This window comes from Echiichthys vipera, assembly GCF_963691815.1.
Source record: "Echiichthys vipera genome assembly, chromosome: 2".
NCBI lineage: Eukaryota > Metazoa > Chordata > Actinopteri > Perciformes > Trachinidae > Echiichthys > Echiichthys vipera.
The window spans coordinates 4,613,990-4,630,598 of record NC_139827.1 but is presented as its reverse complement, the minus strand read 5'-3'; the positions used below and the strand labels follow the sequence as shown (position 1 = coordinate 4,630,598).

Genomic DNA, 16,609 nt, shown 5'->3' with positions numbered 1-16,609 from the left:
CTAAAATAGTATTTAGGGCGCACTCACACTGTCCGTCAGTACTGTGCCGCCGGGCTTTAGGGTACTTGTCCCCCCCTCCAGGCCCGTTTGTAGTCACTCTACCTGGGCCTCGGTGAATGCTTCTTGCTGTCTATACGTCATCACGCTGTAACACGTCACACGCATTTATTGATGAGTCATGGCGATGCGTGGCTTTGTTTACAAATCTTTCCATAGACCTCTGAGTTTTTGTGCGTCTTGTCGACTGTTTTTGAATCTTTTCATCGACCAAATCTGCAGTAAACACTCCACCTCCGCATCACACCAACGTGAACCTTTCACCGCCATTGTTGTTGTTGTTAAATGTCCGCGCATGGTCCCTCCTTCTTTTTTCTACGTCCCAACAGGCGCTAAGGAAATGACCTCAGAACCGCCGTAGGCCTCGTGCTCGTACACGTGCGCACGCTCGTGCTCATACACGTGCAAACGTGCTTTACAAAAGCCCACCTCTCTCAGGCGGGCCGTGGCCGGCAAGCGTGCCGCAGTTAGGCGCGGTACGGTCGCACTCACACTGGTCAAACGAACTAGACTTTAGCCGTGAAACGCGTTTGGGCACGGTACGGATGGACAGTGTGATTGCGCCCTTAGACTGTCACGGGACATCTAAAACCAAAACAAGTTATTTTCTTTTATAGGTTTGTAGCTCCCAAGTATCTCTTGACCAACCTACTTAGTAACAGTAAAAGTTTGAATTTACAGTAATGCTTTTGAATAAAACTGCAATAAAATATCTTTATATGTTTTTTTTAAGGTTGAGGTTTTTTTTATTAGGAACATGAGAAAAAGGAAATAAAGAAAAGACTTAAAAAAAAATGTTTAAATAACAAATAAACTAAACAAAGAAAATGAACCAACAAAATATTTGACTTATGTGTCCGAAAAGGAATAGAAAGAAATATATACTTATTTTAAACTACCCCCGCTTTATACTCATATAACATATCATTTAACTTATAATAACGTATTTACTGACCATATATATATATATATGATTTATTTAAACAAGTAAAAATTTAGAAGGCAGCATAAACATTACAATAAATAATAATAATAATAATAATTATAATAATAACAATAATAAACTGTTTAGACAAATACAACTGCCACAAAGAATAAATACGCGAGAACAATATCCAATTCAAATGCAATATAAGGAAACTGTCATAATGCATAAATAAATGACATTTCAAGCGTAAAAGCAAACAAAAAAGGCATTATTTTCTCAATCTGTTAAAATCCACTTGACTTTCTTCAAAGTAATCATTAAACCATCAAAACATTATTCCAGGAAGAAGCGCCAGCGTTTTTAAAAGCTTTTATAAATATTATATTGTCCATTGTACAAGTTATAGTATTATGAGCTCTCAGGACATACTGATGTATTTATATACATTTATTTGTATATATATAATTTCACACACACATGGTCAGAGAACTGTTTTAGATTAAAGCCTGTAACCTGTAATGCACACACTAACCCTAACAATGAAGTGGTGTCGGTGGGGTTGGATCTTCAGGCTCCAGCTCCTCCTGTAGTTAATATTGTATGACCGGATCATTAGAGACTCCCGGTGAGGCTCGGGGCCTTAGGGCCTTTGGGGCTTTACGGACCCTCAGGCAGGAGAGACAGAGTCCCGTCCTGAGGGGCTTAAGGTGCTGTCTCTAATTTAGCTTTAAGTCCTGTTGTGGAAATACTTCACCGTACCGAGGTTTACCCGCTGGGAGCTTCGCTTTTGGTTATGTAGAAAGGTGTTTGCCGACTATATTTATTATAACGAATACATTTTTTTAACGCATCTGGGAAAACACATCTGATACACATTGACTACATTAGATACAGACTTCATTCTCCTGGGAAAAACGGTCAATTCCTGGATACATTGAATCATTAATGGCGACCTTACTCTATCTATCCAAACCCTATTTTTAGGGGGGAGGGTAAAACCCGAATTGACCACATGCGAAATGTCAGAAAAATCCCTCATTGGAGAGGAAAATACCCCAAATACAGCAGGTAATAGACACATGTAATAGAGTGTAATCAACCAAATACAGTATATGGGTTTAAGCTCCAGGTTAAATGTCAGGTCCATAATTCAAAATATGTGTCTGCTATTGCTCCATTTATTATTTTTAGGGCCTAATTCAATATTTTTTAGGTTGATAAGATACAAACTTAGAGGCTAAAAATAGACAGGTTACCTATACTGTATGATGGCCGATATAGTGGAATGGAAATAATCCGTTTCTATGTGGATTGTGCACCGATGTGTCTCTGCAAAGGTACTCAAAAGGCTATAACTAATGTTAAGTAATGATAATAATCATTTTATTAAAGATTTACTGCACACTTTGAAATGTTTTAGCTGCAAACTAAATGATATGACTGTACAGTGTGGGTTTGAAATGGCTCAACACGCCTTCTACTGTTTATAATCAATCCTAAACTGATGCAAGCTGCAAGCCAAATGCTGGGATAGGTGGAGTTATGCTCAGACGTGAGAGCGAAGTTTCACTTTAAAGGATATTTGGCGTTATTATACATTAGACATACAATGTGTTACACTGTCAACCAATTCTAGGAATGAAGACCGAGAAAATAAACGTTGTTTCTTGGCGTTTCTCGCTTTAACCAGGAAGAACCATTCATGGAGTGGCCGCTTGGGATTTCATGTTAACTGAAATGTCAATGCATACACTTCTCCAATCTCAGTTCAGAAAGCAACCGGAGGTGTATTTACGGCTGGATCAGAGAACCCACGCGGTGGGCGCAGGTTGTCCTATGCCCACATCCTCCACCACCGCAGCCTCGCCGCAATCCAGCGTCTGAGGGCTCCTCTGTGTATCGAACCTCTACTAATCCATCTTTGACCTGCGGATCAAAAGCATTCCTGGAAATGGCAGCCGCGATTAGCGTTGATTGTTTATTCCCTCTTGATGCGAGAAGTGAGTGTGATGGCTGCTGATTCAAACATGACTTCAAGGCAGAGTAAACATCCATCAATAAATGATCGGAGCTGCAACGCTGAGGATTGTCAATAAATTCACCGGCGTGGAGTGGAGAAGAGAAACGCAGTCAAAGCCTCCGCCATGGGTTTGACACATACTGCCATTGAACTCTCGCTTCTGTGGGGGAGGGGGCGGACGAGGGAGGGGTCTGAATTATAAATACTTGTACAGAAGTATGTTCTGCCTTGCCATTGCATCGATGGCAACCAAGCATTGATCCAAACCAATAAGTAAGAGATGCAAGGTGGGAGGCGCTGGCAGGAGTTGCTCGAGGACGACCACGGGGGGATCGAAGTATGCGCCCCCAAAATGTATAGAGACCAAGCAAGGGCAAGGCTTTTTAAAGACCTGCAGAGCTTCACTCCCCACAAAGTCGATTCTCACGAAGTCAATGCTGCAACTTCCAAAAGGTTGTTTCTAACCTTTCCGCAACCTCTGAAACTTTATCGACTGTATGTGAACAACATATTACTCCAGTCGCAGAACGATGTACGACTGGACATGAACAACGTACAATAGGGAGAAAAGAATTAGACGAAAGTCGAATCCAGTTCAACAGAGTTATCTAAGTCTGTCTGCACACATAGAATGTATTACTCAATTTTTTTTAAAAACTTTACTTTATTTATTTTGTATTTTTCTGTGTTTTTGTATTTTTGTGTAATGTGTACACAGAGGACAGAAAAAGTCAAATTCCTTGAATAAAGCTGATTCTGATTCTTATGGACTACGTTATATCACTGGCAACGTACTTCGATCCCTTAAGGCACGAAATCATAAATGGACTTGTACTTATAAAGCGCCTTTCTAGTCTTCTGACTACTCAAAGCGCTTTCACAGTGTTTGTCACCTTCACCCATTCACACAGACATTCACACTGATGGCAGTAGATCTACATACCATCTAAGCTAACGCAGGTATGTATCCATGCGCAGCAAGGGGAGCAAATAGGGTTCAGTGTCTTGCCCAAGGACATTTCAACATGCAGACGGGAGGAGCTGGGGATTGTACGGCCGATCTCTCGAAAGGAAGACGACCCTCTCTTCCTCTGATCCACAGCCGCCCATACGAGAATGTAGACACAACCATCTTACGACCGACAACGTAAACAAGTTTGTATGATATCTCAAGAAATATGAAATTCTATGTTACACTGTGGCAGGTTAAGTTCAGCCAACACAAGATGACGGTTTACATTTTACCAGCAGCAAAATGACTTAGATTGGGAAAAGGTTGTGTTTTGGCTTTGTACTAACGGGACATAAAACTCAGTCGTCTGTGTTTTGGGATTCACCACTGAACCTAACCTGAACGTACACGTTCAAAACACAGACATAGGCTTCGATGAAGCATCCGTCTATCAAACTCTCGCCAAAGTCAATCATGAGAAGAGAGAAAACATCTTTTCCATCGAGAATCTCTTCTTACGATGAAGGAAAACTCTCCAGTTCTGATAAAACTGATGCTATTGTAGCACCTAAGCTAACCTCTTTAGGAGCCGCCATCGTTATTTGACGATACATTCAAAGTGACAAAGTGGTCGGCTCTGGTGTCGTTATGTGGGTTACATACAAATACAAGAGCATTACTTTTCATAGTTATATGTACGAACAGTGACTAAGGACAGCCTGAAAGTATTAACTACAGAAAAATGCCTAATCATTCAATACCAAATTTCCCCTTGTGCCACAATCTAATAATGCTGGGGATTGGCTGTCCGACGTTACACATCACGGGGTGTAAAAATGTGCGTGGCATGGGTGTAAAGGAAATAAAAATAAAAATTCAGGAACAGGTATCATAGTCAAGGTACCAGTACGGAACATTTTTCAACGATACTGAGTCCTTCAGACTGTTTTAACTCAGTTGTGATTCAACTTTTGCCAAATTCCTAAAAGCTTAACGTTGAAAGGTTAAAACGTTTCTACACTTTTAGTAATCAGAAGAAATCTGCAGCATCTGCAACAACAACGACGGCAGCTTTTGTGACTTTCAGGATAAGACTGCACGACACGTTTACCAATATGGCCGTGGCTGACGGCAACATATTGCATTTTTCAGTCAGGCGGAGGTGAACAGAATGCTTACAAATGAAGCGCATCGTCCTTCCGTCGGAGGTTAAACTTGCGCCCTGTGCTGCTGCTTTGTGTTTCCTTTCTGCAAATATTCAAGGATCTCACCAATTGATTTTCAAGTCTTGTGCAAGCTGCTCAATGGCAGTGCTGAAATCGGTTAGTTTGTACTGTGAGGCATTCCTGCGCTAGAAGAATGTTAGACTTCAGACACTTAAATACCTTGTTTAATGGAAGAAGCTACAAAATTTACTACCTGTTTATTTTTTGTTTTCTTCACTTTTTCTTCGGCATATTTAAGTTTCAGATGTCGCAGCTCCCCACAGGCACTTTAAAGCACCAGACAGACAAAGCATGTGGCATCCATGATCATGTGCACTGGGCCAAGGAGTCACTTTTAACATTTCAACAATTTCAATTTTGTTGTAGCTTCAATTTACAAGCCAACAAAACCGAAATATCTACGACCAGAAATACCACCTTGCACTTGTACGCCTCTGTAAACCAGTCAAGTTGGAGCTTATATCCAACCGTCCAGACTTAAATACTATATGCAGCGGAGACTTTGAAGGGAATTTAACAAAGGGTATAAAATTTATTTTTTGGTAAAACCTGAATGTTTCACACACACACCTTCAGATCTAAACAATCAGCACAGTTTGAAGGTAAGTATCACTAAGGGCTTACTCAAACTGTCCTTCCGCAGCGCGCCCCAGGCTTTAGGGTACTTGTCCCCCTCTCCCTCCGCGCCCCAGCCCCGTTTGTATTCACACTGCCAGGGCCTCGCGCAAATGCTTCTTGCTGTCCATACGTCATCATGCCGTAACACGTCACACGCATGATCGCGTGTGTGTGGCTTTGTTTACAAATCTTTCCACAGACCTCCGAGTTTTTGTGCGTCTTGTCGACTGTTTTTGAATCTTTTCATCCGACCAAATCTGCAGTAAACACTCCACCTCCGCATCACACCAACGTGAACCTTTCGCCGCCATTGTTGTTGTTGTTAAATGTCCGCGCATGGTCCGTCCTTCTATTTACATGTCCGAACAGGCGCACATAACGCTACCGCCTTAGGGCTCGTGCTCGTACACGAGCGCACGCTCGTGCTCGTACATGTGCAAACGGCTCTGCTAAAGCCCACCTCTTTCAAGCGGGCCGTGGGCGGCTGTCGGCTGTTATGCGCGGAACGGGTGCACTCACACTGCTTAAAGGTACTAGGCTTTAGCTGAAAAAACGGTTTTGTCCCGGGACAGAAAGACAGTGTGAGTGCGCCCTTAGTCACCATCTGACCAAATGTCTCCCTCTCTGTTCCTGAGTTATGAAACACTATGATGTCACAGTGAAGTTAACCTTTGGCTTCTTGGATATAAAATGTCATCCCCTCATCATTTTAGACTTCTGTGTGAAATGTTGTGAGAACTAGCGTAGGAATTCTTGAGTTACGGACAAAAATGCATTTTGTGAGGTCACTGCCGTGTGCATATGAAACCTAAGCAGTTAAACTAAGAAGTTTCTCCTCAATTGGTTTTATCTGAGTTGCTTTGAGAGGTCTAAGGTGGTAAATATACTGTATCTAGTATTATGAAAAAAAAAGCAAAGAACTTCTGTGGAGAAAAAGGAAATAATCTTTTTTTCTAGCCAAAATGTGTTTTTCTTTGCTTATTTCCTCATTTTATGACACTTCAGATTAATCTCACAGCCATTAACCCATCTAAACCGGATGCAACATTTGCATATACGAGGAGCTCTTTTCCAAAACACTATAAATCCATTTTAATAGTTTTCAGGAAAATGACATTTGGTTAATATTCAATGTATCTTGTCAAAATGGTTTTTATGGCTCAGTCTGAACATGTTGAACGGACGGACGAAAGAAAAAACTCTCCCGCTTCAGAGCGCCGCCATGTTGGATCGCATAGAACGCTCGCTGAATTCTGATTGGTCGAGAGGACGTATCGCATTTAGGCTAAAAATAGGTTTGGCGCTGGTCGCGGTTTGGAAAGGAACTGCATCTTGAGACCATTTTAAACAGGGAAATAAAGCGATTTGGCAGAAACACTGATGAAGCAGTGAAGAGGTTCTGTAAACAGCAAAGTGGCTCAAACTCATTTTTTTAATTTGGCTTTATCTCGTTTTGGAAAAGAGCTCTTCATATTTACCTTTCAAGACCGGATGCAATGTCTGCGTGTTTTGTCGTTTTTAAGACCGTTGACCGATGAAATACAACAAGATTCTGTGAAATATACGTAAAGAAGGCATAATTCTTCTGCGCCTCCACACGGGAGAACTGACAGCAAATAAAGTTACAGTGACAGACAATGAGGGAGCACCACAGAGGTAGACTACAGGGTTATTGACAGCGATCCGACCATGACCCAGAATAAAATGTTAACAACGTTGATGTTCTGTGCAGGTTTTCATGAACCCACAGGTTTTGCCGACGTTATAGAGGCTGTTTTTCCAGACGGACTTAAGTCTGACTGGGTTAACGGTTCAAGAACCTACATTGTATCTACACTGACATGCAGGGCACTTTCCTCCGACGACTTGGCTAATCTGATTGAGTTAAATAGCCACAGCTGATAAAATCCGCCTGTGATGGTTGTCATCCGCTTGTGAAATCAATCTTTCTCAGTTTCACTGCGGTTTGGCATCTGGATACCGAACAGAATCAGAATCAGAATAGGACATCATCCCCTCGGGCTAAATCTGCACACAGCGTTTAGTGTTAGACTGGCAAGTGCCGTCTGGGAAGTGCAGTGCAGAATACACAACAGCCGTGACGGCATTAACCTCTCCGGTGTTGTTTTAGGCACACAACTCCGCCTGCTCCGCTAACGGAGGCCAGTTTCGACTAATCCTGTTGTCTTACCCTTTGACCCCGGGCTCAGGGGAGAAGCCGGGGAAGGTTTTGAGGTTGCCTGGGCTGTGGGTCTTCTTGGTGGAGAGGTCCAGGACGCCATCTGAGGACAAACAACACACACAGGAAAAAGAGATTTAGCACAATAAGAGTTCAAATCCTATTCAAAGCATTACGGCTTTGAGGAGTTGGTGGGACTCACAGCAACTCACATATGTAATACTTCTGATTATGAATTTGTGTTGTAAACTGTAGGTTCTCAGTGTTAAAAAGAGAATGGCATGAGAAGAGAAGACCATGTCAGAGTTATACATGATTCGATCTTTGTGTAAATTAATTAAATCTATCGGCATCTAATACATAACACCAGCTTCTGCAGCTGTATGTGTCTGCATAAGAATATGACTGAAGTAATTCTGTTTTTTTCTCATTTCTGTTGCTCTGTGACAAAATGAAGCTCGAGATATTATGTTGTTATGTTGTTGAGAACTCAAAATAGTTCAAAGACAGAGACATCTTCCTCCCTTTCCTTTCCTGAGCCAACAGGAACGCTCTCTCGCTCTCTCTCTCTCTCTCTGAACTCACAGGCTACAATTTCTAAAGCCTGAAACAAGCATCTGTGTGTTTCTATGGTAACACAGTGTGTCTGCTGATTACTGTTGTTTTTCAACGGTTTAGTTTTGATTAGTTCGAATCTGTGCTGGAATAAAAAGACACACACCTTTATGGCTTTTTTGTTTGTCTCTATTTTCCTGCAGCTTCTACACCGGTGACTCCGACGTGATCCAGGCTAGAAGTTGCAGGAAAATAGAGATGAACTTTTCTTTGTTGCTCTTCTTCTGCCACACAGTATCTCTTTCGTGGTCACTTTGCATTCCTAAAGTAATTTTTTGTCTCTTTGTGGTAATTGTTGGTTATTTTGCGTGTACTTGTGATCATTTAGCATGTCTTTGTGATCATTTCGTGTTTTTTTCTGCAGCATTTTCGGGGTCAGGACCCCTGACTTTATGGGCCCCTGGACCTGTGCCTGATAGGCCCATTCAGAAATCCGTCCATGCTAATGTCCTGAAGTATATTACTGTCCTTTAAGCCCAGTTCAGACCAAAGATTCATAACGAGATGGGTTAAAACTTGCAACCACTTGCATCGTGCAGGTCTGCAACGTTCTTTAACCTGCCAGTTCACACCTGTGAGACGAGACGATGTATCATCTCCATAGCAACGCCTCTCTGTACTTCTGTTTTAACCTCCGACTTCTCAGGCTTTTCTTCATAGCTGGATGTCACTTGTAGCATTATAAAATATAAATGAGGACAGAGACAGTGAGATAATTGCTACAGCTGCATTTCTAGTAGTGATAGAACGTTGGAAATAATGTTTTATTTCCCTGGTTCACTGATTTATTCTCTATTACGGCGCTCCCTCTCCTTATTTATTGTACTGCTCGTTTCTTTTTCTCTCTCACACACGTTCGTTGAGCCTCCGTCAAAAACAGTCTTTTCAACGAGTTGGCAGTTTGTAAGTCACTGGAGCAGCCAGACTTTGCTAAGAGTGGCTGTTGAAAAAGAGGACATGTCGTACGTTCTCCAACCAGCTGCTGGAGATCTGACAAGCTAAGGCCCAGGAGACACCATTAGCCGGTTTGAGTCCAGAAGGGTCAGTTCACACCAACGTTCGAAAACAGCTTCGTCTCATCTATTCAATTCAATTCAGTTTTATTTATAGTGCCAAATCATAACAAAAGTTATCTCAGGACACTTTACAGAGTAGGTTAAGACCACACTCTATGACTTATTTATGATTTACAGAGACCCAACAATTCCCCCGTAGAGTACGGTGGCGTTGAAAACCTTCACTATAACAGACAGAGAGGGACAGACACGCTTCCAGTAACTATAATAATATCTATAGTAATGTGAATATGACTTATTAATACAGCAGAATAGTAGAAACAAGCACAGCTGAGGTTATAGATTCTAACAGCAGCAGGAAGCGTCATGCAGGACCACGGCAGCAGGCACCACCACCATCAGCAGAGACCTGCGAATCTCATCTCAAATCTTCGGTCTGAACTGGGCTTTAAATAGACTGTCAAAGTACTCAGACTGATTTGACATGAACTGCTGGGGTCACAAGATATTTGATGCCTAAAAAATGTTTTTGTCAGTATCAAAATCTGTCTACATATTCAGTCATCATTTAATTTCTTGTCTGACAAACTGTAATTGCGGTTGAATGAGGAAACTAGTTCAGGATTCACTCTTGGCTCTTAAGAAATGAATTGCTCCACTCTGTAAATAGTCTTTAACTGTGTCTGTGTGCTGTTTGCTGCCGGACAGGTAGACTTCAGTGGGTTGATCTGTCATATTAGATGTAGTCATTGGATTCACAGTCATTTAATTCATGTAAAATGTCGATTGGCGGAGCATTACACTTTTCTTAAAATTACATCTGTGTAATTTAAAGGAGTGCATGCGTGTGTCTGTGTGTATGATCCAGATTTGAGGATAATCCGAGTCAGAAATTGTCTAAAAAGGTGTTCTGTGTTCATGTGTGTGTGTGTGTGTGTGTGTATGTGTGTGTGTGTGAGAAAGAGAGAGAGAGAGATAACGTGTGAGGTGGATGTAAATGCCCAAATCTTTTTTTGTAAAAATTAAGGAGGCTTACTGTAAGCAGATTCCAAAAAGCTGGTATTAAAGCGGGTGACCGGTCACACTGTTGCTGCAGGGCTGAAAGGGCGAGCTGCGGCTTCAACCCTGCAGCCTGTTCGGTGAACGAGAGGCCGACCCCCTGCTGGTTTGGTTTGATTAAACGTAGATTGAACCCTAAGCTATATTTCAGAGCTCAGTTTAGTGCTGAAAAAGTCAGCTGAGAGGACACAGCTCACGATGGCTTTTCACTGATCTGTTCGTGAGCTGAATGCGTTGAATGTGACTCGATGTGTGTGTTATATAACCGGTGATAAAACCCTCCATCACCTTGACATTGTTAACTGACGCTTGCTGCCCATAAAAGAAATAAGAATGAGAATCCAGAACAGAAAAGAGTAGAATAAAGGAAGTCAGTGTTGCTAAAAAGTAAAAAAAATCCTGAAAATACCCTTTTAGATACACAACATGGATGTGAATGTGCGTGTGTGCATGTGTGTGTGCGTGTGTGTGCGTAAACCTGTATTAATGACAATGTGGGGACCATATATACACACGATCATTTTGGGGACTGCAATTCAAGCTGGTAGTCATAGATTAAAAACAAAGGTTGGGTTAAAGTTGTAGGGTTAGATATTTAAAGTTTATAAGTGACAAGTCTGCGTGAGTGGTTGCTCTCACCCTGCTGAGTGGGCTCTGGGTCGACCTCGCTCTTTTTGACAGAGAGGTCCAGTGGGCCGTCCTGGTCAGCCATGAGAAGCTTGCTGAGGACGGGATTCTGTGCAGAGGCAGCGGCCGTGCCTCCTCCTCCCCCGTTACTGGCTCCCGTACCGTTGCTGCCCTGGGTGCAGGCGTCTCTGGCAGCAGCGGCGGCAGCGGAGTTGGGGCTGAGACCAGTTCCCGGGGTCGAGGATGGGGAGGCGGAGGCAGACGATTGAGGGGAGCTCGGCGCGGGCAGGGGCCCAGGCGAGGAGCACGGGGCCAGAGACGCCGCTCTCGACAGGCTTTGGTCCTTCATGGTGCCGTTGGGCAGGGGCGAGTCGTCCTGAGTAGTTTTTGAGGTATATTCGGCAGCGAACTGGCGGATCATTCGCTGCATGATCTCACGAGCCACTAGAGGAATGTGAGGTTCTGAGAAACTTGGGAGGTCTGCTGAGAAACAAAACAGAGGAAAAAACATGTCAGGAAACCCCGTCCTCCAGGAATTTCTTCAGTCACTACCATGGTTATTTATTCCATTTCATCCTGAAAATGTAATCCTGGTGATACGCTGAAATAATCCAAAAATCACTCAGAAGCAGCACTTAATCCGGCCTAATGACCACGATGAAAAATCCCATGATATCAGCATGTGTACAACAGATTATTGCCTGCAGCTTTTCTACTTTCCCCCTAAATTTTCCAAAGATCCTCTCTCGTTTTCACTCTTACATTGAGCTCTTTGTAAACTACTAGAAATTGTATGTTAGATAAATGTAGTTCAGCCATGATCTGCTATGGAAACATTGTGTTCAGTAGAATAGGTCTGCACGGACAAACACGTGGTGACGGACATCATAGTTTTCATAACAATCCATAGTTCTGAAAAACGCCTAATTCATCCGTCGATTTACACAAAGTTAATCACAATTTAGAATAAGTCACTAATTATGAATTGAATAATGATCCTCTGTATTTCCAGCTTCTCACGTTAACTGTTTGCTTCATCTCTCTGTCTTATATCAATGTAAACTGTGTGTTTTGGACTGTTGGTTGGACAAAATTAGTCATTTGAAGACATAGCCTGGGGCTTATGGGGAAATTGTAATAGACATTTTCACAATTTACTGACATTTTAAAGATTAAACGATTAACCGAAACTATGATCAAACGATTAATAGCTAATGAAAGTTATTGTTTGCTTACCCTTCTATGTAAATCTCTTTTTATTTTAAGCTACTACAGTAAATTCTACACGTAGTTAATAGAGAGCAGATGAAGATTCAGATGACTGGAAAATCACAACTATAATATTATGTTTGTTACTGTATCAGGTGGTATTGAATCATGTTATAGAAAACTGTACAGTGATATGTACAAACACATTTCCTCCAATTTTTTTTCATATCAGATTTCGGGGATTCACTAATATTTTCTTATTTTTGTGAAGTGGTTGAACGCACACTTAACAAGATAATTTTGTTTTCACAGTTCAAAAATAATTGTAAGGAGTATACAATAAATACAATAAATTAAATTTTAAGGAACAAACAATAATAATAATGAATATAATCCCCAAATATATTCTCATACGTATATACTGTATAATTATATATACAGGTAGATGTTTTATAATTATGTTTTTTATTCTTTATATGTTTTGAATATTTCTGTACTGACAGGAATATCTGGAGAAACCTCGGAAAAATCACACATACTTTGTTTAAGTTCATTAAATTTCTGCTGAAGTTTTTCTTCTTACATCCTTTCTTTGATGGCATCGCTCCAGTTCTTGAGCATATGACAGAGTATTTGCACATGGTACAACACCTGCCCTCATAAAGTGTTTTGCGTGTGTTGCCTACTGCATGCTAATAAACAATTATGATCAAGTGGGTTTCATCATTTAGCACACCTGGGTAAAGCAGGTTTGGAGTGTTAAGATCATTTGGTGTTTCTGTCTGTATTGTTTCTCTTAACAGACTCACAAGCATGTTTCAACATGAGGCCCAATGTATCATAGGATATCTTTTTGTATCATACTACATATTATCATATTGTATCACATAGTACTGTATGAAATCATTTCAGATTGCATCATTAATCAGAGCATTTTGTCTGTTCCGGCTGTAAGACACTACTTTCCATTACAGTGAAATACACAACAGGCCTTAAATAAAATAACTATTTCAAAGTGCAACAAGTACCTGGAGGCCACTAAGAGTCTGGGAGAAAATACATATGTTGAAACTAAACCTCACATCATCCCCTGCTGCGACAAAACAAACTAACATCAAACATCGTCCATTGATCTCAATTGTTAATACACATTGAGGAAAACAGTGACAAAGAAGACACTCATTTGTTATTAATGCATTAATCTGGCATTGTCCCAGATAAGTCAACTGCACTTATCTCTTTATAACCAGCAGCTACATTATTTGGATACGTCCATGCGTATCAAACCCTAAATCCTTCAAACAATACATTAGCCCTAAAAAATATAATCCTGAAGCTATGCAAATAATCCAAAAAAATACACACAACTTAATCCTTCATATTGAACAAGGCACCATAATATCAGTGTAAAGCAGTTGCATGGTGCTATTTTCCAGCCATGCCTTAAACATCTGCTTTCCCAGCATGCTTCCTGTTTTAAACACTGAATTGTTTGTTAGTTATATCAAATTATCGCCCAGCTTTCCTCAACTCCCTTGTACCAGTTCTGGAGCTTTCATAGCTTGATTGCTCTAACTAAAAGATCAATAAAGTAAAAGTGTGGAAAAATACTGCAAACCCACTCATTAAGAATGATATTTATTCATCTGAACTTTTCATTTTTGAGGCCAACAACAGCTCGAGGCTCTGCTTAGTGTGGGCTCAAGACTAAAGGTGACTTCTTAATGAAGATCTCAGGCTGACCGAGTCAGTTCCCAATCATTTTTAATGTATTTTATTATTTTTTTATATAGTTGTTGTTTTGTCCTTCCAGTAGTTTATCGCTAAATTGTTCTCCTGTGTTAAGTATGTAACTGTTTTGTCAAATGATAACCTGCAGTTATAATAGCAGCATTTGTCGCTCTGATTTCTGATCATTATATTACACACTGTAAAAAAGAAAAGTAGTGTTTTACCGATGATTCACACCGCTTTGACAATCGACTGTCACAGACGAAGGAAAAAACTGGAGTCAAACAGCAACAAAGAGATATAAATAAGTGTATCACGTCAAAGCCTGTCTGTTCTACCATTTGTTTTAAAGACGACACAGATGAGCTCCTCTGAACGCAGAAGTGCATAAAATTACGAACTCCTTTAATCTGTATTTAATAAAAACACGACACCTACAAGAATATGTTTTAGGAGTATTTAGGCACAATCACTCGGCTGCAATAACGAATACAAGAAGTGGGGAAACTATAAACTGTACAGATCCAAAAAATCCATTTATAGAAATCTCTTATTCAAATAACTACCATAGCATTTTCATCATTCCTGTATTTAGCATTGTACATATTTTATTTCAGTTGTGTTTCAGCACTGTTGGTCTTTTATAATCATCAAACTGTGTCTCGATATGAACCACAGGCGGCTGTACTGTGCCACAGATCTGTGTGGAAGTGTTGTTGCTGTGCGGCGGTGTTGTGATAGACAGCTTAATCCCTTTGTTAATGTTATTTGACTTCTGTGCTCCACCTAAACATCACCCTGTGTAATCCCTGCCACTGAAATGATCTTGTTGACATAGCAATAAAAGAGCTTAAACTATACAGACGTGCCTGTTGTGCATTCACTCACTTCTTCTAGCATGTACATGTGTGGCCTTTCCCCCCACTCTGTCACAATCAAACAAGCCTAAAATGCTAACAAAAACCCAGGAAGCGGGTTAGTTTGCTGGAAATGAGCCCTAAGTATGCAGCTCCATTTTGACGGGTGCAGGTTTCATGCTGCCACCTTGGGAAATCTCCACGTGGGGAAACCCCAGCGTGGAGTGAATGTGTTTGCTGTGCTCGCTAGGAAATGGCCATTGTGTAACGCTGTAAAAGTCCGTGCAAAGGTAACCGAGAGGTCTCGCCTCGCGACAACAAAGCAGAGCGATGTGGCAGCTGAGTAGTTCAGGAATTCTGCCGTCCACCCGGAGAGTAGGGAGCTTCCTGAGAAGGCGTGTAATGTTTGCACCGCGCAAGGCAAAAGTTTCTGCAACTTTTAATCAGCATTATGGTTGAAATGTTGTTAACCAATGCCAATATACTTGCTAGTCAAAAAACAGATCCATCCATCTATCTATCTATCTATCTATCTATCTATCTATCTATCTATCTATCTATCTATCTATCTATCTATCTATCTATCTATCTACCTACCTACCTATCTATCTATCTATTAGCAAAAGTTTCTGCGACTTTTAATCAGCATGAGAAAGGAGCATCTCAGCATTATGGTTGTAATGTTGTTAACCAATGCCAATATACTTGCTAGTCGAAAACAGATCCATCTATCTATCTATCTATCTATCTATCTATCTATCTATCTATCTATCTATCTATCTATCTATCTATCTATCTATCTATCTATCTATCTATCTATCTATCTATCTATCTATCTATCTATCTACCTACCTACCTATCTATCTATCTATCTATCTATCTATCTATCTATTTATCTATCTATCTACCTGTCTACCTATCTATCTATGTCTGTTTGTATATATGAAAAATCACAAATATTCTGTTTATATTTTCAAATTAAACTTGACCTATTTTAATTTATATGTTCAAAAATATATAATGTTGCACATATCTGTTTACACTCTACTCTAAGAGATTTATTCTATTGTCTTTTTACCTTATCATCCGTTTATTTAATTTTATTTTCATTATCCATTTGTTGTTTTTACTGTTTGTTAAAAGCATCCTTTATATATGTATATATATGTATGTATGGATGGATTTGTATGTGCCTTTGCTTTGTCTGTCAAAGCCCAACTTGTGTTTTTAAAAGTGCTATATAAATACAGTTATGATTATTATTTACTTATTATGCATACATATTTTGTTTTGTTTTCTTCACACTTGCTTTGTCATTGTAAACATCCGTTTCCCACGTCTATAAAGCTCCTGAGTTGAGTTGAATGTATCGGTAATCTGTAAATTTCCCCCTTTAAAATCAGATCCCGTATTGGTCGGGCCCTATTCCAAACATGTGCTTATTGTTGGGTCGGATGTTTCTGTATCATCATAAAAATTGACCACAAACCCAGTGTAGTACAGTTCGTTTGGCAG

The 16,609-nt window shown here is 40.5% G+C and overlaps 1 protein-coding gene across 1 annotated transcript in view; it reads right to left on the bottom strand.

The window, feature by feature from the left end:
* Nucleotides 1–16,609, bottom strand: part of lcor (ligand dependent nuclear receptor corepressor) — a gene marked incomplete at both ends in the record, with an annotated part of 103,351 nt that overhangs the window by 3,032 nt on the left and 83,710 nt on the right. Inside the window, 2 exons of the mRNA XM_083936470.1 lie at nucleotides 7,993–8,083; nucleotides 11,310–11,777. Coding sequence (XP_083792596.1) covers nucleotides 7,993–8,083; nucleotides 11,310–11,777 — 559 coding nt within the window. The remainder of the gene's footprint in view (nucleotides 1–7,992; nucleotides 8,084–11,309; nucleotides 11,778–16,609) is intronic.